General features: G+C 49.3%; 1 protein-coding gene across 1 annotated transcript; it reads left to right on the top strand.

Moving 5' to 3' along the window:
* Positions 1-1,424: 1,424 nt before the first annotated feature.
* Positions 1,425-7,025, top strand: Tmem177 (transmembrane protein 177). The gene is made up of 2 exons (XM_075987732.1): positions 1,425-1,483; positions 3,335-7,025. The coding sequence occupies exon 2, from the start codon at positions 3,525-3,527 to the stop codon at positions 4,458-4,460; it is 936 nt and encodes a 311-aa protein (XP_075843847.1). The 5' UTR covers positions 1,425-1,483; positions 3,335-3,524; the 3' UTR covers positions 4,461-7,025.
* Positions 7,026-21,503: the final 14,478 nt, after the last annotated feature.

Here is a 21,503-nt window from a genome sequence, read left to right as displayed (position 1 = left end):
CTGTTTCTCAAAGATAGGGCTATGCCCCAACTGTAACCTTCACTACAAGTGGTTCTGTACTGCCTGTTCCAGGAAATGGAAACCATGCCTTTGTTTCAAAGGGCTATTATGACTGCCTTGTGACCATCTTGCAAGCATGTCTCCGCTTCAGGTTGTTATGGCCAACTTGTTATGCAATGTTCTGCCTCTGTCACCTCACTTACTTGCTGGGCATGGTGGCACAAACCGTTAATCCCAGTACTCAGGAGGCAGAGGCAAGTGGATCTTTGAGTTTGAGGCCAGCCTGCTCTACAGAGTGAGTTCCAGGACAGCAAGACTGCACAGAGAAACCCTGTCTCAAAAAAAATTAAAACAAACAAACAAAAAAGAACCAACTCAGTTCAATCCAAGTATGGTTTGAGATGTCTCGGGGAATTTGATCAATTAAAGATGAAAATAATGAGATATAAATAAGGAAGATATTCTGTAAGGCTTGTGGGCTGATTGAAAGTTGGCCATAAACCAAGTAGAATATCTTAATACAAAAAAAAATTCCTGGATGTGTTAAGGTAATATTTATAAACTATGAGACAGTTAAACATATTATTCTAACCTACAGAATAATAATTAAAGCTCTAGTAATACTGAGTATTATTTTCACACCCCAAAGCACCCTCAGGATTGTTTTTTAGAAAACTCGTCAAACTATTAATGAGATGGCTCAATTGGTAAAGCGCTTACTACAAAAGCATGCGGGCCTGGACTCAACCCCAGCATCCACTAAGAAGATGGTGTTTTGGTGCATGTTTTTAATCCCAGCACAGGGGAGGCAGAAGCAGGCAGATTCCTGGGGTCTACTGGCCAGGCAGGCTAGTTTAACTGCTGAACCCCAGGTGACAGTGAGAGACCCTATCTCCAAACACTGGGCGGCTGGTTTCTGGGGAACATCCCAGGCTAACCGCTAGTCTTTCACACGAATGGATGCACACGTACTATCCACACATCCACAATTTGCTGGGTGTGCCTTCCAGTATGTATTTCTTGCTTAACTCTAATCTTGTCAATACCCCACTTCTTGCAAGCTTCACAAGGCCACTTGACTTTTGGAATGCAGGGGTTATTAGCAGCAAATTCCAGACCTTCCCGGCCTTGTTTTTCTCACTAAGCTTGGCTCTTCTTCCAGCGTACTGCGCAAATACTTATTCTGCTCTGACAGAGAAATCAGGACCAGATGACCAGACCGTCTCTATCTTAGCTCCGATAGGTCCGCGACCCGTGAGCGGGATGACAAAGTCGCTGGGCGGCTCCTCCGCCGCCGGTACTACAAGCTTAGTTCAGAGTGGGGAAAGGCTCCGCCAGATCCGGAGCACAGGCGGGACTGTAAGCCCCGCCCCCCAAGCCCCGCCCCGGCCAGAACGCCCCACCTCCGAAGGCCGTAGACCGGCGTGCTTTGCGCCCGCTGGGTCCGGCGCGGGAGTCTCGCTTTCCAGTGGCTTCTGCAGAGGTGAGCGCTCGCGGGTCTCACTGAGAGGGACGTTCTTCTGCTTCCGGGTGCTGTCGGGTTTCGGCTGCAGGAAGCCTGTGGGTTAGGGCGGAGGGGTGTGGGGGACCCTTCTAAAGCCAGAATCCTCCATCCACTGCTGGGCCCGCCGCGGAGCTCACAGACTGACCCCGGCGAGTTTGTTGGCCGTCTCTGCAGGACCCCGCCTTAACTAGCCTCAGTTTCCTCTGGGAAAGAGTGACTTAAATGGTGTGACTCAGAACCCTGCCTTCTGTTTGCAGCAGTACATTGCTTACCAAACGCTCTGTGTGGATAGGAATACAATGACATTTTATCCAAAGAGAAATAGAATGATAATTAGTGGCATAGTATAGTCACAGACGAAATAAAGTGCCCAGAATGTTCAAAAGTGCGCCTGTGAGACCCTGCCCCCCCCCCCCAAAAAAACCCAGCAAAACAGTATTGACTATGTATGATGGTAAGTCAGGTTGATGGACCGTTTTGGTCTATTCGTGTACATGCAAGAATACAGTTTTTTTTTCTTAAGTGAAACACCTGCTGTGGTTCCCAAGCAGCCTGTGATCAAATATTGAGCCTGTACTATCAGTGGCTAACATGCCGCACAAAGTACTACACAATGCATGTCCTGACGACAGGAGTTTATTTTCCTTTAATTCGAGATGCTGAAGGTCCAAGACAATAAACCTGACCCAACGACACTTATTTTCACAGCTGGAAATCAACCGTTGTGGTATAGGTTCCTGTGTTGTGAGTGTTTTCCTTTGTACCGAGTCCACCAGCTGCAAATCAAATGTGTTTGGGGGAAGTTTCCATCGGTACTGAGCATGGCTTTTTTCCCCTAAGCAATGCAGCGCCACAACAACACATGTAGCATTTGCGTTGTAATAGGTACCGTAAGTGATCTAGAGTTGACATAGAATATAGGTAATGGCCTGCTTGTTAATCCCAGCACTTGGAAGGCAGAGATGGGAGGATAGACTCTGTGAGTTTGAGGCCAACCAGATCTACAGAGAGAGTTCCAGGACAGACTCCAAAGTTACAGTGTAACATGAAGGGGCCTGGCTTGTTTGTTGTTTGTTTCGCCCTTTACCCCACAACTGTTTAGCCCCAAAGAAAATCACACATAGGTCTCCATAAATTATACGCTGATTGGCCCATTAACTCTAGCCTCTCTCTACAGAGAAACCCTGTCTCAAAAAACTAAAAGAAAATATATATATATATAATAAGTTACATATATATGTAATTTACAAATACTAAACTGTTTTTGTGAGAGGTGAGCATCTGAAGATCTTGGAGTCTGGGGGGCCTTGAATCTAATCCCCTAAGGATATGCATATGTAGTGTGTGCTTATGTATAATTTTTTAAAACTTCCTTATTTCTTAGTATTACAGGTATTTCCTAGTACAGTTAGCCTTCCGTGTCCATGGGTGCATATTCAGTCAGCCAAGAATTAAAAACATACAAGGCAGACTGTGCCCACTGAGCTTGCGGACATTTAGTTCAGAGTCTAACTGTATATGTAGTGTTATGTTGTATTTGGTATTATAAGTAGTATCGAGATGATCTAAAGTATATGAGAGATGTGTGCAGGCTGTACGCAGCCCCATATGCTGTGTATGGTATGCTCTCAGAACTGTATCTAGCATATAGTAAGTACCCGTGAATTATGCATAACGGTTTGTTCTTAGTTAGAGATGTACCGTGGGCTGAGTGCCGGCTAGAGTGAGGCTGTGCAGTGGTTAGTGCTGTGTCCAGCCATGGCGGTAAAACTAGTACAGCCTTTGCCAGACACCGCGAGACCCTGAAATGTTTTCTGTTTGTTACCACAGCCACCGTGGCCGCTGTCACACACTTGCCTGGCAGATGGAGAACTGATTCCGTGAAGCCCCCAGGTGGTCTGGCTCTGGAGCCCAGACTCTAAGAACCGTGTGGCCCCAGAGACTGCTCAGTCTGTAACCTGACAGAATCACCGGCTGACTTCTCTTATTTTTGGCCACATTATCTGCAGAGGCAGTACTCATGGCTGGTCCTCTGTGGAGGGCCGCAGCCTTTATACAGAGACACAGGTCAGGCCTCTTGGTGGGTTCCTGTGTGGGCCTGTTTGGGGTTCAAATCTCATTTCACCTCTTCTCAGATCCCATAGTCCGATGGCTCTACCAGTACTGGCCTCAGGGCCAGCCGGCTCCTCTTTCCTCTCAGCTCCAGAAGCTCTTCCAAGAGGTGCTACAGGACATGGGTGTCCCCTCAGGTCACTGCTTCAAGCCTTTCACTGCCTTCACTTTCCAGCCCGTGAGTGCTGGCTTCCCAAGATTTCCTACTGGGGCCATGGTGGGAATCCCTGCCATCTTCCTGGATGGCTCTGTGACCGCCATCGACCATACTGTGATCGTACATGGGCAAAGAGTGGATTGGCAGAGCCCAGCAGGCACCAGGCTGAGAGACGCCCTGACCCTGTCTCATAATGCTCAGAAGTTTGCCTTAGCCAAAGAGGTAATATACCTGGAGAGCAATGCTGCTGCCCTGCAGAGCCTGCCAGCCCCGGCTTGCCTCGCAGGAACCTGGGTACTAAGTGTGGGTGTCAAGCATGCCCTGGGGCTCTATAGAGGCCCCATGAGCCTTCGAGCTGCCTTCAATTTGGTGGCAATAGTGGCAAGCTTCGTGGCCTACACTTTTTCCAAGGACTCCCTCACTGTCGCCCTGGAAGGCTGGCTGGACCGCCGCACAGCCTCTCTGTCTGCAGCCTATGCCCAGGGTGGAGTGGAATTCTATGAGAAGATCCTGTCGGGCAACCTGGCCCTCCGAAGTCTCCTGGGCAGACAAGGGGAGAAGCTGTACACACCAAGTGGAAACATCGTTCCCAGACACTGGTTCCACATTAGACATTTACCCTACACCACCCGCCGGGACTGTCTACTACAGATGTGGAAGGGGGCACTCAACCCAGGGCACTCCTGAGAAGCCAGGCAACAGAGCACCCCTGGTTCACATAGGCACCACCCTGTGATGAATTCTGGGGGGAGTCTCTTGATATGGTCGCTTCCACAGCCCAAGGTCAGAACAGTGACCATCTTTGGAGTTAAAGAGCTCAATTCTGCCCTCACCATGAATGAATGTGGTATCTGTGGGGTGAGTCCCTAAATGAATCTGAGTCATGTTTGCCTCAGCTGGGAAGTGGGAAGGGTTGATTGGAGGAGTGCATGAGATTGTGAGCCCAAGGGGCTGGTGGCAGAGAGAGAGCAGTAGAAATAAATGGTAAATGGGGTGCTCATCCTTCTCGGTCTCTGAATCCCATGGAAGTCACCCATGAGTCCCCGCCAGACATGCTTCTGCATGTTCTACAAACACCACTAAAATGAAAATTAAAAACAGAACAAGGTGGAGAGTGGTAGACCAGGACACCTGACATCTTCCTCTGGCCTCAGTGTGCACACATGGGTGTGCACCGCACTTGCACACACAGAGTAGAGATGGTCTTTTCCAACAGTTACCCTAATCCTATAGCAGTGAAGAATGGCCAGTGTTCCTGAGCTGTGATAAAAGTGATGCAAGCATATACTCTTGGTGACAGTTGACTCTTTGACCCAGTAACTGCAAACACTTGAATTTGTGCTAGGAGTATAACACACAGGCTTAAGTAGTAGATGTCTGAACATATATAAGAACATGCATATGCTGTAAGTAGTTTTAAAAATAGAAGTAGTAGGAATGTTGAATAGCAATTACTTAGAAAACCATGAATGTTGTTTAGGTACAAATGGTATTCAAAAGGCTGAGGATGTGGCTCAGTTGGCAGGGTGGTTGCCTAGCAGCACAAAGACCTGAGTTTGATTCTCAGCACCAGGCATGGCGATGCAAATCCCAGCATTCAGGAAGGAGAGATAGGCCATCGGTTCACAGCTATCCTTGGCTATATGAATTTGAGACTAGCCTGGAATACATGAAACCCATCTCAAGAAAAGAAACTAATCATGAGAACTAGTAGGAATGTGTCAGAATATTGGTTCTCTCTCTCTCTCTCTCTCTCTCTCTCTCTCTCTCTCACACACACACACACACACACACACACACACACACACACACATTGATAGTCAAAAGGAATTTTTAAAAAAACAAGACTTGTGTATGACAGCCACAATAATGAAAGCATGTAAGACCTGGGAGAAAACTCGTGTGTGTAAAATCATATTTAAAGGAGCCTGAACTTTACACCCTCTTTCTGCCTCAAGGTGACAGACCCTGACATCCCTGCTTCTGGCCCTACATTATTGGGGTGTGGCCAACCATATCTCTGTCAGTAGTTGTGGAAGCCATGAAAGCTCCTCACCTGCTGTGGGAGCAGACTTCACTGGCAGCTCCAGTTGTTTTTGTAGATCAAGAAGCTGTGCATGGAAAGGGTGACAGTGCCCCCTGCTGGCAGCTCCTCTCCAGTGGCTCTGAGACTCCTCATGGCTCCAGGAAGCCTTTCAGAGAACTCCCGGTGTCTGGGGCTCTTCCTCCGCCCTCTCCTGTGATAGGAGGATTTTTTGGAGCTAGAGAGATAGCTCGGTCAGTAGAGAGCTTACTTTGCAAGCATGGGGAATGAAGTTAGATCCCCAAAACCTACATTCTTAAAAAAGCCATGCTTGTAACTCAGGAGGCAGAGACAAATAGATTCCTGAGGCTCACTGGCCAACCACCCCAGCCTATTCATTGATTTCCAGGTTAATTGAAAGACAGTTTCTCAAAAAGCAAGATTAAAGACAAAGACAGAATAAGGCCCTTGCCACCAAACCTGACCACCTGACACACACGGAGTCTCATTCGCAGCACCTCCTAAACCAGGCATGATGCTGGATGCCTGCAATCTCAGCACTCAGGAGGTGGATGCAGAAAGATCTCAAGTTCAAAGTCACCCTCAGCTACATAACAAGTATGAGGCTAACCTGAGCTATGTGGGACTCACTTGGAAGAAATCAAACCGCTTATAAAAGCACACAAATAGCAGCTGTAAGACGCAGGCTGTGCCTACCAGCATTGCAGCCACACTTCTTTGAAGCAGATATGCCCATGAGTCACTGGTGCTGAGATGTTACTGACTGTGATGCCAGCAGAACTTGCTGGAAGTTTTCACTCTGGGTTGACAAAGCCATCTACAGTAAGAGCTCAGAACACCACACAAAGCCAGCCAAGAGCCAGCTATGATGGCTCATACTTGTGATCCTGGCACTCGGGAGGCTAAGGCCTGAGCTCAAAGCCAGCCTGGACTATATGCTGAGGCAGCTGTTCACAGGACAGGGAGGGGTCTCATCAAAGCTCACTGCTGCAAAGCCTCAACAGGACAGGAAGAAGCCAGGGCAGGACCCTGGACAACTGGCTCTTCATGGGTAGTTCACAGTTTGCCTGGCCAAGTGGTGGACACTGTCTACTCACGAACTTGACTTTCCAAGATACCTAGTGACTCTCGGTGAATTTTCCCTGTGTGTGCATCTGTGTGTCTGTATATGTATGCATGTACATGTATGTGTAAGATGTGAATGTACACATGTTCAGAGGCCAGAAGACAACCTCACTGTCATTCCTCATGGCTTTTTTGTTTTGTTGTTTTTAAGACATAGTCTGTCATTGGTCTGGCGCTCACCAAGTGAGCAAGGCTGGCAGGCCAGTGTTTGCTGATGACCCTCCTATCCCCACCTCTCCAACCCCAGAATTGCACCATATGCCACCTTGTTCAGCTACTTCTTTTCTTAAACATGGGTTCCAAACGTTGTCTGCACAGGAAATGGTCAAGGTCCTTGCTCTCTTCCATAGCAGTAAGGGCTCTTTGTCTCTTTGTGCCTGAGCTAAGCTCCTGAGCTGGTGCAGAGCAGGGGACACCGCCGATGATTCTGTCGCTTGTGAGAACCCTACAGGTCCAAACATTCATGTCTTTGTCAAATTGTTAAGGTAGAAAAGAATTGGAGCCAGGGTCCTGGCATGCCCTAAAGGAAAGATCTACAGGTACCTCTCTGGGCAGCCTGGCCTTGAAGCCAGACAGCCTGAGTTAAGATACAGGTTCTGGGGTCAGACAGATGATTCAGAAGTGAAGAATGCTTGCGGCTCTCCCATAGGATCTGAACTCAGTTCCCAGCATCCACACAAGGTGACTCACACTGCCTGTGATTCTAGCTATGGGAGATCTGACAATACCTTCTTCTGGCCTCCTTGGCTACCCCCACACATGTGACATGTGCACACATACATGTGCATGCACACACAAGGGTTGAGGAGAACTTATGGCTCTGTGGGTAACAGTACTGTAGGATCCCCAGAACCCATGTTAAAAAACAAATGTGGCTGCACCTGTAATAACCCAGCAATGGGAAGGATGAAAGCAGGATGGTCACTGGGACTTGCTGGCCTGTAAGCTTCAGGTTCCGTGAGAAACTATATCGCAAGGGAACAAGGCAGGGAATGATAGAGCAAGACACCCAACATCATCCTCTGTCCTCCACGTGTGTGCATGGACAATTTTAACACACACAAATACCACGCCACACATACACACTAGCAAAAACATCTGCCTCTGCAACTTGATATTCTGGGCATGCTAACCTTTCCGTGCCTCAGTTTCCCCATGTGAAAGGAGGAGGAAATGGTGGCAATGCCCACTTCCTTCCTATCACAAGCTTTAATTTGTAAAGCACCTTCAACTGTGCCCAGAGTTGAAGTCTGGGGCTGAGCATCATTTTTGTTCCTGTCATTGCTGAAGGCACAACTGTCAGGAAGTCACTGAATCAGAGCCAGCCTGATGTGGCACTTACATAGAATCATTACAGGTGGCTGTGATAATGCGTGTAGTGGCAGCCATGCCAGCTACATTAGACCATCTCGTTTATGTATGTGTGTGTCTGTGTAGTGTGTGTGCGCATGTAGTGTATTGTGGTACATTTGTTAGTATTGGTATATGCATATGAACATGTGGTATATGTGGACATGTGTACGGATGCGTGTGGAAGCCAGACATCAGTGTCAGTTGTCTTTCCCTAGTCTCTTCATCTTTATTTTTGAAACAGAACCTCTTACTGAACCTGAAAATTATCAGTTTTCAGCTAGGCTGGCTGGACAATGAGCTCCAGCGATTTGCCTAGGTCCATAGGCTTGCCATGCCAAGCCCACCGCCATGTTCAGCATTTTAAAACAAGTACATATACTTATTGTATATGAATATTTGTATACATGTATGTTTGTTCACTATGTACATGTCTGGTACCTGTGGAGGCCAGAATAAGATGCTGGATCCCCTGGAACTAGAGTTATGGATGGCTGTGAGCTGCCATGTGGGTGCTAGAGACTGGGCCAGAGTCAGCATTTGGGGCATCTTGATTCAGGCTCTCATGCATAGCAGGCACTTTCCTGACTGACCCATCTCCCTAATCCATCTGTGTATTTGGCTCCACCCTGGCCTGGTACCCTTGTAAAAGCAGCAGTGGGCACCAGCCAGTGGTGGTGCACATCTTTAATCCCAGCACTCGGGAGGCAGACGCAGGCAGATCTTTATGAATTTGAAGTCAGACTGGTCTATAGAGTGAATTCCAAGCAAGGATTACACAGAGAAACCCTGTCTCCAAAAATAAAAAAAAAAAAGGAAGGAAGGAAGGAAGAAAAGAAAAGAAAAGCAGCAATGGAAATCACTGACCTCCTATTTCTGGCCCCTGACATTCAGTGTTCAGGAAGATTTTGCTGAATGAATTGAAGTGAGATGACTGATAGATAGAAGTGACACAAGGAAGGAAGATTTATTGGGTGGTGGAGAAGCTTGGTCCATGGCTCCAGCAGTGTGTGTGAAAGGCTGTTCACTTCACTGTGTATGCGCTGGTTAGTTCTAACGATCCTAGAGTCACCTAGGATGAGGATTTCAGCTGAGGAATTGTCTAGATCAGGTTGTCCTGAAAGCATGTCTGGAGGGCGGGTCTTGATTGCTAATTGCTATAGAAAGACCCAGCCTGCTGTGGCAGCACCTTTCCCTAGGCAGGTGGTCCTGAACCGTGTGTTAAGAAGGCTGGCTGAGAGCATGCAAGGAAACATTAGTTTCTCCCTGCTCTTGACTTGTGGCTGTGCTGTAACCAGATGTTTGGTGAATAAGATGATCCCCATATTCTCAGGCATTTGAATACTTGGTCCCTAGTTGGTGACACTGTTTGTGTAGATTTAGGAGGTGCAGCCTCACTGGAGGGAGGGAGTTGCTGGGGTGAGTGTTTAGTCAGAGTTCTCTAGAAGTTATAGAATGAGTCTCTGTATACTTCTATACAGCGAGGAAGGGATTTATTAGAATGACTTACAGGCTGCTGTCCCAATAACCCAACAATGGCTGGCTGTGAACAGTAAGGCCAACAATCCAGCAGTTTCTCAGTCTAAGAAGCTGAATGTCTCGGCTTGTCTTCAGTAGACCCGGAATCCCAAGGAAGTAGTGATGGAATGGACTCTTTCCATATCCTTCTGTGCCACATTTCTCTTTTGGGACACCAACCAGCTCCCAAACCATGACACAGACACTTGACACTTGTTACTAGTTTTGAATGCTCGGCCTAGCTTATGCGCGTTTCTGGCTAGCTCTTTTTAACTTAAATTTACCTCTTTCTTTTTATTTACCTTTTGACTCAGGGCTTATTACCTTCCTTCCTTCTGTATATCTTACTTTCAATGCTCCTTTTTGTCTGGCTGTCTGGCATCTGCCTGGCTCCTTGCCCCAGATATGTCCCTCATTCTTTCTCTCATTCTTCCCTTCGAGCCTAGAGTTCTCCTCCTATTTATTCTCTCTGCCTAACAGCCCCACCTGTCCCTCTCTTTGCCTAGCTATTGGCTGTTCAGCTCTTTATTAGGCCAATCAGGTGCCTTAGGCAGGCAAGGTGAAACAAATGCAGCATGAACAAGTGTAACACACTTTCACAGTTAAAGGGATATCCTGGAGCATAAACAATTGTAACACATCTTTGCCTAGTTAAAATAATTTTCTACAACATCCTTATGGAGACTCCAGCAGAAGGTGTGGCACAGGTTCGAGCTGGATTAAAGGGACATCTTCCCACTTCAAGAGCTGGATCAAAGTCATGTCTTTTCCCAGCTCAAAAGGTCTGGATTAAAGTTCTGTCTTCCTACCTCAAAGATCTGGATTAGAAGTGACTCTTCCCGCTTCAAATTGGCCAAAAGAAAAAGAAAAAACAAAACAAAACAAGGAAACAAAAAAAATCCTCACAAGTGAGCCTTCCATTGTTGGGGCTTAGTTCTGAGTAGTCGTCCAGTGGGCTTTTTGGGAGTTTGAAGGCCACGTGCCATTTCCAGTTATCCTCTGTGTTTTGTGTTTGGGTTCACGATGTGAGCCCTCAGCTCCTGCCCCAGCTGGTGTACTTGTCCACCTGCTGCCGTGTTTCCTCGCCGTGGTGGGGATGGACTCTTAACCCTTGGGAACTGGAAGTCCATAGAACTCAGAGAACTTTCTTCTATCCTCTGCTTTGGTTATGGTGTTTGGTGTTTTATCAGAGTGACAGGAACGTCACTAATCCAAGCTGTCCTGGGTCCTCCTTCCGTGACTTCCCTGTGATGACAGACTGTAGCCCGGGACTCTAAGCCAAATAACCCCCCCCCCCCCAAGTTGCTTCTGGTCAGGACATTGTTTTACAGCAACAGAAATGAAACTGGAGCTGTGAGCCGGGAAATGGAGCCTAACAGGAAGCAGAGACTAGGTGTCACCTTCTCAGCCCACTCTGAGTGACCAACTCCTGCCAGCTGGGCCTCAATGCCCAAGGCTGCTGTCACCCAAAATAGCCCCACCGGATAGGGGCAGTTAAGACACGGTTCCAGACCCAAGCCACAGCAGTCATCTGTGCGTACCTTCCCAACGGGCCACATAGCCGGACATCTCAACCTCAGCCTTTCCCCCTGGTAATGCAATTCAAAGGGGAACCACCATCTCCTGACCCTGCTACTAACTCCCATTAGAGCCCTCACTCAGCCGTTGTTCCTCAAGTCCAGGCCTACCTGGTTGGTGTCTGGCACACTGACTGACTGACTGTCCTGTCTGGTCCTTGGGGGAACATGTGTGCAAATGTCCTCAGGCAGCTCACAGGCTGAGAGAGTTCCCCGGAGTGGACCCAAACTACCTCACCCCACCTTTGGTGGTCATCCTGCTCCACCTCCCGACCCCCGTTCCACCCTTTTGAAGGGCCCTTGAGGCTCTCTGCCAAGCACATGAATGTCAGCTGCCATTATTGCCTAAGCCTGTGACAGCTGTGGAGAACATGCTTGCATACATACTAGATGATTCTGGTTGGCCTCGTGATGAGCAGGGGAAGGGTTTGCTAAGTTAGTCAGGTGTCACATTAACCTGAGGAAGGCAGAACTGACAAGGCAGAGCAAGGGGGGGAAGTTAGAGGTGGGGGAGGGGTGGATCTGAGACAACCAACAAGATCCAGTAAATTTGGCCTCGGATGGAAGCTTTGGCTGCAGCCTCAGACTTGTGTGCCTATGAGAAGAGGACAGGCCCATCTCTCTCTGAGAAGGCCAAAGGTGAGGTGGCCCTCAGCAGAGTTGGCTCTTGACATTCCATGAAGGTGACTTTACCTCACCTTATTCTGCCCAGCTCAACATTGGAACTTATTCCTGAGAGGGCCAAGCAGATGCCATAACAGGCTACTTGGTCTTCTCTCAGAGGTCAGGCCTCAGTTTTGGTTTCCTGAGACTGAACAGGCAGTTTCTGAAAGAGCCACGAACAAAGGTCAATCCCCAACACCCCGACAACAAGGAGGAGCCCTGGTATGTGCAGTATCAGGCTAGGCCTGAGCCACAGTCAGCAGCTCAAGGACAGGGACTGGGACTTGTCCAGGCCTGCCCCAAAATAGAAAACTGTAGTCCTGACCAGCCCCTGACTAGCCCTGGTCAATTAGAATGCAATAATATGATTGCCACTTGCTTAAGCCAATCATATCTAAGATGACCTAACTAGTCTAGGAACACCCCCTTTTCTGTGCTTAGAAGGAGCCCTCTCATCCCTCTCGGGTCTTTCGCCATCTTGTTTTGGTGCGTGGCGACACCCCAGCATGCTGGGATAATAAAAACGCTCTTGTTGATTGCATATGTGAACGGTGATCTTTTGTGGGGCTTCTTCAGGACCCTAATAATTCCAGGGAAGAGTACTCTCTACTAAACAGGGTCCAGGCTATTTCCTCGTCTAATTGCCCCAAAACTCAAGGAAAGGCAGACACCTGGACTGGGCAGTGACTCGGTGACTTAAGTAGGTGCTGTTCAAGTCTGAGGACCTGGGTTCGATTCTCAGCACCCACAGGGAAAAGTCAGGTGTAGTAGGCGGAGAGAAGTCATCCCTGGGGGCTTACTGTTGGGGAAGCTACCAGGCTGCGTGGAGGAGCACCAGGTCAGTGAGAGACAATACCTCAAGAACACAATATGCTAGGGCTGGAGGTGGCTCAGGGGTTAAGAGCTTGGCTGCTCTTCCAGAGGATCCAGGTTCAATTCCCAGCACCCATGTGGCAGCTCACAACTGTCTGTAATTTTATTTTCAGGGGATCTAATACTCTCAGACAGAGTATATACAGGCAAAACATCAAAGTACAATAAATAAATAAATCTTAGAGAAGAAAAAGATCAGAGGGGATGGAGAGATGGCTCAGTGGTCAAGAGCACTGGCTGCTCTTTCAGTCTTGAATTCAGTTCCTAACAACCACATGGTGGCTCAAAACCATCTCTAGTGGGATCTGATGCCCTCTTCGGGCATAAAGGTGTACATGCAGACAGAGCACTCATGTACATAAAATATATAAATAGATCTTTAAAAAATCAGACTCAAGATGTAACTTAAGCCAGGTGGTCATGGCACATGCCTTTAATCCCAGCACTCGAGGCGCATTGGCAGGTGGATCTCTGTGAGTTCAAGGCCAGCCTGGTCTACAATTCAAGTTCCAGGACAGTTTAGAGCTACACAGGGAAACCCTGTCTCAAAATAACAAAACAAAAAAACAGACAAAAAAACAATATAGAAGCTACTGAGTAACAACACCAGAAGTTGCCCTCTTTCCTCCACGTGCACACACATTCATGTAAACGCATAGCTACACACGCGAGCATGCACACACAAAAGAATGCAGGGTGTTTTCCCTTGGATGCAGTGGGGAGGCAGCAGCTCAGAAAGGTAAAGTCACTCACCCATGTCACATTGCTGAGGGATGGCCAGGACAAGGACCCGTGAGCAGCATCATGCTGCCTCCCACGGAGGGATCCTAGCAGCACACTTTCACAGGCCGAGACTGCTCCTGGAGCCCGGGACTGCTCAGGACTTGAGGAGTAGCTAGGAAGTAGTAGCATGGGTGGGGGTTCCCAGGGGTCTTGAGGGAATTTCAGTCACCTTTTCGTCCCTAGGTCCAGTGTCTCAATCCTGAAATCCATCCGTGCAGAGGACAGTGGGGAGCAGGATTAGGTCAACTTTAGAGGAGGCTCTGACCCACCTGGGACCTGAGCCCAGACACCTAGGTCAGCCTGAGGATGTCCCGAGACCCAGGGTGCTGCTGTCCTCCCAGCTTCTCCCCGGGGAGGGGGGGTTGTGAGTACCCTGAAGTCTGAGAGAGCTGCTCTGAATAGTCCTGCATTGGGTTAACTGACTTGGGAAATAAACGAAGGGTCCCTTTGATGTGGAGACTCAAGAGCCATGCCTCTGACAGGACCCAGATACCGAATTCCCAAGCCAGAGTGATGGACACAGCCCACCATCTGAGGGACACATGGCAAGTGCCATGGCTGGAACTGTGGTCCCAAAGCACAGCATACTGGGGCACATGGTTCCTGTCAGCGGAGCGAGGTGGGGCCAAAGACAGCTCTGCACTGCCGACTTTGGAGAGCTTCTCAGAGGCAGCTTCTTGGTGAAACTGGGATTCTCGACTTCACCGAAGAAAGGATTTCGGGACAAGAAAGCGTGGAGCAAGCTGAAGTTCAGCAGGAAGAAAGTTGGGCACAGACGTAAGCACAAGGGTTAAAAGGAAGCGGCTGGGAAAAGGATGAGGTGAGATGACCAAGTGTAGGCGCGCAAGCTTCCCAAAGAAGACGAAGCTCAAAGAAGACGAGCTTAACCTTCTCGGCTCAACCTCAGACCGCTCTGGCAGCTCCACTTATATCTCGAAGGGTCGCAAAGAAACTTTTCCTCCTTTCACAGAGAACTATTTTGTTTGTTTGTTTGTGAATGTGTGGGCCCATGCCTACCATGCCACATGCCTGCTGCCCCATGTTAATGCCACAGTGTGTATGTGGAGGGCAGAGGACGTCTGTTGAGAGCCAGTTCTCTTCTTCCGCCATGTCTGTTCAGGGGCTTGACCTTGGGTAGCGGTGTGCTGGCCATCTCGCAGCCCTTTCTCCTTCTGTTTTGATAAAGGGGGCCATAGGGTGGTTCCTGGGGTGGGACTGCAGTATGGTAAGGTCATAGAGTTGCACAAGAGGATTGTGACATGTCTTTTACTGTATTATTTCTGGTGAAATTCCTAGGAAAATGTAGGTTTACAGCTAGGGAAGGAGAAAAGTCCCAATAGCTAGGATGTAAGCATGGCTCCCTGCTGTTTTGGCAGCCTACTTGGAACCTCTCTATGAAGAAACCGCATTTCTGTCTCCATTACTCGTCTGTCAAGTGGTGGCGTGAGTGGGGGAGAGATGCCCTCCCTTACCACCACCACCCTGTCCCTTATTGCCTGCAACAGACAAGCAAGATGACCCTTGCCAGCTGCAGCATTCAGGAAAGCAGGCCCTGCTCCTTGCCTGGGCAGCACAGCAGAGGTGGCCTTGTTGTCCAAGGTATGAGTGGTCCAGCCCCATGTGAGCAAGGGAATGCTGTTCCCGTTACTTACTAGACATGTGGCATCATGGGTGGAGGAGAGATGCTCTCTTCCCCCACCCCTGCACTGAAGGAGAGATGTTCTCCTTCCCCACCCCTGTGCTGGAGGAGAAAGGTTCTCCTTCCCCACCCCTGCACTGGAGGAGTGAGGTTCTCCTTCCCCACCCCCGCGCTGGAGGAGAGATGCTCTCCTTCCCCACCCCTGCACATCAACACCTGAGACAGGTGGAGGAGCTGGCCCTGGTCTCATAAGAGCAGGAGGGCTGTCCCTGCCCCTCACCAGCTGCAGCACTTGGGAGAGTGGCCTCTGTATCTCACCTGGGCAACACAATAGAGCTGGCCCTGGTGGTGTAGGTGCGGGAGACCTGATCCTGAGGGCCTGAAAGCAGAACTACCCCAGCCCCCCATCATTGTTGCAAGGGTGAATTAGCGGGTTGGGGGGGGCAATGCTGGAGAGCTCACCCTGGTGGCGAGGATGGGAGAACTAACAAGCTGCCTAACCCAGCCACTGCCTACGCCCAAAACCAGGGTTACGAATCGCCTCGCCACAGCATCCGCCTCATTTGTGATCTGCTGGAGCCCATGAAGAGACCTGACTGACAGACCCAAAGCTGCAGGATCTCCACAACACAAGGCAACAACAGGATATCCTGGAAGAGTCCCAGTGAGGGCCAAGCATCGATAGTAGAAACCAGAGGCCTCTAACCAGACCAATGACTCTCTGCAATCAACACTTGCAAGTAAAGATACATGGACAAAAGGGTTTACTGTGTGACTCACTATGTTAAACTACAGCTTCCTTTTCTTTCTCTCTTAAATTGTTTTATTGGGGGGGGGGCTCTAGAAGCAGATGATGGATAAGAAGGGATGGGTAAATATGAGTAAGATCAAGATGCATAATGTGAAAGACATACTGGATAAATAAAAAAGTGAAGGGATGAAGGAAAGAAGGATGGAAAGAAGGAAGGGAAGGAGGGAGAGGAGGAAGGAGGGGAGGAGGGAAAGAAGGAAGGAAGGAAGGGAGGGAGGGAGGGAGGGAGGAAGGAAGGAAGGAAGGAAGGAAGGAGAAAGGAGAAAAGAGCGTCTCTGTGTCACCAGCCTTCACAGCACAGGTTAGATGCACTAGAGATCTTGCCATCAGAGAGACTTTGACCAGACTCGAGAATGAGGTATTTTCCCCACTAACACATGGGGAAACTGAGGCATGGAGAGGGTAACATGCCCAGACTATCATGCTGCAGAACCAGATGTTTTGTTTGAGTTTATGTGCCTATACTTTCTCCTGTCCTTCTTTCCAGACTCATTACCAGCTCCATGTGCCTCCATGCGGAGCTGTGTTGTCAGCTCCTTAGAATTCTGCTCTGGGAGGGCAGCCTGCAGAGCCCTGGGCCTTCAGACCCTAGCGCTATCTGATGCCGTAGAGCCTTTCCAAACACCAAACATCAGGAACTCATCAGGAAGCACTGAGCTTCCTACAATATATATGTACAATATACATATATATGTATGTATGTGTATATATGTATATATACATATATGTATGTATGTGTATATATATACATACACATACATACATACATATATATCTCCTTGGGCTGGGGAGATGGTTAAAGCACTTGACCCAAGTTCGAATTCTCCTTAACCTGGGTAAATTCTATGTGAACATAGAGGCTGCCTGTAGTTCTAACCTTGGAAGGAGGAGACAGAGATCACCAGAATAGGCTGCGTATTGAGACTAGTCAATCGGTGAGCTCTGGGTTTGTTCGAAAGACCCTGACTCCATGATAATGTAGACGAGCGATGGAGGAAGAGAGCGAGGGAGGAAGATTCCTGGCAGCAGCCTCAGGCCTCCACAGGCACACATATGCATTCAAATACACACGTGTCGTCATACACATGCAAATATGTACACAAGCACGCCATGCACACAGAAATGGAAAATGAATTTAAAACACCTCCTTTATGAGTATTCAAGAATGCCTTTGTAGCTTCCTGCTCGGAATTTGGGCCCTGGGGGGGGGGGCTGGGAAAGCTTTTTCTGGCTCTCCCCCACCTTTCACACCCATGTCTTTGAGAAGCTGAAAGGCATGCGCAGATGTCAGGAGCTGCTCTCATCTGTGTGTTCATAGGCCCGCCCCTCGGTTCCCATGGCAGCCTGGCACATGCTGCCCACACTTTTTTTTTTCACGCTGCAGTCTGTCTGGCAACTTGTCTGGCTCTCCCAACTGTGCCGTGAATGGCTGGCGGGCTGGGCTGGGCCCTTTCTCCACACCTGGCTGGGCACCTGGCCCAACATAGGTGCTCAGAGATGGGTGAGTGGGTAGGCGCAGGTGGGGAAGATGGAGCGAGAGCAGAGAGATAGGAGAACACACTGTAAGGTGAGGACCATGGGCCAAGAGCATTTCTTAAGCACCTGCTGTATGCAAGCTGCAGAGCAGAGCTCTGAGGAGGGCAGCTTGTGATGTCGGTGCAGTTTCTAAACACTGAATGTATTGTTTTGTTTTTAAACTTCATGACTTATGGGTAAGGTAAGGTGCGTATAACTCTTGGGATAAAGAATGTGGGACTAGGGTAGCAAAAAGGGCAGTGGCCTTTGGCATGAAGCTTGCTTTGAGCGTTGGCTCTACCCCTGCTAGCTATGTGGCCCTGGTTTACACAGGAGAGTGGCTGTGCCCACACTTTGCAGCCCAGGACTGCTTCCTTTATTGAGTAAGAAGTATGTGGTGCCCCCAGTCTACAGGTAGGCTCAGGCCCACAGATAAATTAGGCCCAGGAAAGGAACCAGAGGCTGTGACCACCTTATCTCATGTCCACAGAGTATCAAACAGGACTGGACCCAAAAGGCACATGTCAAGAGAAGAATGGGCTACCTGCAGGAGGTCGGTGTCCAAAGAGCTCAGCTGGGAAATGCGGGGATGGCTTCGCAGGTAAAAGCGGTTGCTGCACTAGGATGTGAACCTGGGGTCAAATCCTGAGCCCCCGTGTAAAAATCTGGGAGTGACATCTGTAACTCCACTGCTGTGGAGGGTGGAGGCAGGAGCATTCCTCTACTTGCTAGCTGCCAGTCCAGCTAAGGGCTCAGTGAGACCCTGTCTCAGGGAATAAGGTGGATAGTGATAGAACAGGACATATGATGTCCTCTTCTGGGCACTGCATAGTACATGAGCACATACCCACAACATGGATATCACACACACACACACACACACACACACTCATACACACACACACACACACACTCATACACACACACATACACACACACTCATACACACACATACACACACACTCATACACACACACACTCATACACACACACACACACACTCATACACACACACACACACACTCATACACACTCATACACACACACACTCACACACACGGTAAAAAACAAAGCAAGCCTGGCTGTGAAGGACATGTTGACAGGTCCTTGAGGATTACACTTGAGCCACGGGTGTGGCTGGGTAGACAGCTGCTGGTCACTGTCCACGCACTGTGAGTTTTAAGAGGACTGGATCTGGGGAAAGAACCTCCCCTAGTGTCGCTCTGTCCCTAAGTTCAGTGACCACAGGGCTCAGGCAGGGAGTGACTTTTTTCACTCTGGGACTAAATGCCCCACAAGAGCCCACCTCCAGGAAGAACAGTGTTCCTGGGCCTGCAGTCTGAAGGGAAGGCTGGCATCAGGAGCACCAGACAACTGGTCACACTGCTTATGAAATCAGGAACTAGAGGAGGAACAGACCACAAAGCCACAAGGCCCGCTGCTATGACCCACTCCCTCCAGGGGGTCCCCAACCCACAGAGGTCCACAGCCTTCCCAAACAGCACCGCCAGATGGGGACCAATGAGCCCAGGTGGGACCATTTTACATTCAAATCGCAGTCCCTGCCGTGTCTCCTCTGCCAGCACTGCACAGTGAGTGCCCAAGTTCGATCTCCGGAATCTAGGTGGTGGAAGGAGACATCCTCTGACTCCCACACACATGTATGGCATGCACAGATTTGGAGTGGTCCTTGTATTAGCTACTTTTCCTGTGATTGTGGGAGGGGTGCATGAGGGGTGCGTGTGTATATGGAGGCTAGAGGTGTCTTCCTTCTCCACCTTTCTCTCTCTCTCTCTCTCTCTCTCTCTCTCTCTCTCTCTCTCTCTCTCTCTCTCTCCCCCCCCCCTCTGGCACAGGATCTCTCCCTGAGCTTTGGAGTTCACTGATTGGCTATACTGACTGACCAATGAGCTCAAGGGAGCTATCTGTCTCCTAAGATGTGGGATGTAAAAGAGTTACTTTCTTTCTCTCTCCCCACCCCCCTTTCCCCTAGAACCTCATTCCAGGGAAAGGCTGAGGAGAACCTGAAGTCATTGTAAGCAAGTTGCCACAACTTCTTGATAAAGTTGGTGCTCCAAATAGAAATATAAAATTTAGAGCAAAATGAAACTACTTTTCTTTTCATTAGGGTCAGAGATGAAACAAAAACAGTACCATAGGGCTGGGGAAAGGGGCTTCCTGGAGCAGGAGATGCTGAACCAACAGGTTCTTGGTTCAGGGAAGGGGAGGTGGCCCAATCAAGCAAAGTGTTTGCCGGACAAGCATAAAGAACCCCTCCTGAGCACCCACTTATAAAGCCAGACACGGCGGCACTCACCTGTAGTCATAGCTTTGGGGGTGGGGAAGTGAGACAGAAGGGTCCCTGATGCTGGCTGGTCAGCCAGTCTAACCGTGTTGGTGATCTCTAGGTTCAGTGAAAGACCCTGTCTGTAAAAAAATAAGACAAAGGGACTGGGGAGATGGTTCAGAGGGTAAGAACACTTGTAAAACATGAGGGCCTGGGTTTGGAGCCCCCGCACTAATGTAAAAAGCAAGGCATGTGCCTGTAACCCCAGAACTGGGGGTGGGGACAGACGGATCTCAGGAGCACAAATCCACACACACATGCATGTACACACATGCATGTACACACATGCACATACATGTGCCAGCAGCATGGGTCAAGATTTGTTGTTGGCCAATTAACACGCCAGAGTGCCAGCTGCCGTTACACCCCTGTTCCGTGCTGCAGGGAGCTAAATCCAAAGGTTCTCAGAGGCCAATGAGGACTTGGTGACAATTAGGGACTTCTCAAACCCCGAGTGTCCAGAATTCTGCCAATCAATCCCTGGAAGCCAACTGGGCACAACTTAGTGCAGAGGCCCTTTGGCCAGCAGGGGGTGCAAGCTCGCTGTGGCCAGGGGCCTGGCATGCTCCCAGGAGTCTCAGGGTGGAGGACAGCAGGAAGCCCAGGAGACCGAGAGCTCCCAGCATTTATTAATAGCCCTGAAGAAGAGTGCACCTGTGATCACTTGCTTGCCCCACCCCCACCACCAAGGTTTCCATCATCCCTTCCCTTAAACCTAGACCCAGCCCTGCAACTCCCTTCAGAGTCTTTCCTGTGCTACCCTGGCCTCCTCCTGATCTGTAACCAGGCAAAGTCAGGCAGGGTTTGATGGTCCTCGTGGTTTCTAGGGGCCTTTGGGATGGCCTGAGGAAGACTGGACCTCTGGTGTTACTTGGGTTCTCTAAGGCTGTAAGCTATGAAAAGATCTCAGTCAAGTAGGGCACAGGAAATGATAGATGTTGAGAAATAATTATGATCAGAGAGACCAATCCAAATGTCTTCTGATTTTACTAATCAAAATATAATAAACTGTAGACCCACTGTGTTATACACTGCTCTTTAACTGGTAAGGGCTCTGCCCCGGGGTTGGGGATGCAGCGCAGTCTGCAGAGTGCTCGTATTAACATACATGAAGTTCGGGAGCCATCTCCAGCAACACAGCAACACCACGGTGTGGTTGTAGAATCCAGGGGGTGGAGACAGGAGGATCGGGTGTTGGAGGTCACACTTGGCTTCTTCAGGAATTCAAGGCCAGCCTGGGCTACACGAAACCCCGTCTCGGAAGAGGACCTTGTCATCAAAGGCTATAATGTTCACAGGTAGTGTGCTGGTTTTCCTCATCTGATCTTCCGGAATCTGCTCTGCTCTGCACCCTGGAAGGCTGGACAGCCTCCAGCCACCACAATCACAATCTGCAGCTCCTTTGCTTCCTGCATGCTAGTTGGTTTCAGATCGTGGAAGACGCCAGTAGACGATGGAAAGGTGAGAGGAGAAGAAGGCAGAGAC

The sequence above is a fragment of the Microtus pennsylvanicus genome, chromosome 10, assembly GCF_037038515.1.
Source record: "Microtus pennsylvanicus isolate mMicPen1 chromosome 10, mMicPen1.hap1, whole genome shotgun sequence".
In the NCBI taxonomy this organism is placed as follows: domain Eukaryota; kingdom Metazoa; phylum Chordata; class Mammalia; order Rodentia; family Cricetidae; genus Microtus; species Microtus pennsylvanicus.
Note: the sequence above shows the minus strand (reverse complement) of the source record. Positions and strands in the feature narration are given on the sequence as shown.

Coding starts and splice junctions, on each gene's coding strand:
- Tmem177 (XM_075987732.1), top strand. CDS start 3,525: ATGGCTGGTCCTCTGTGGAGGGCCGCAGCCTTTATACAGAGACACAGG.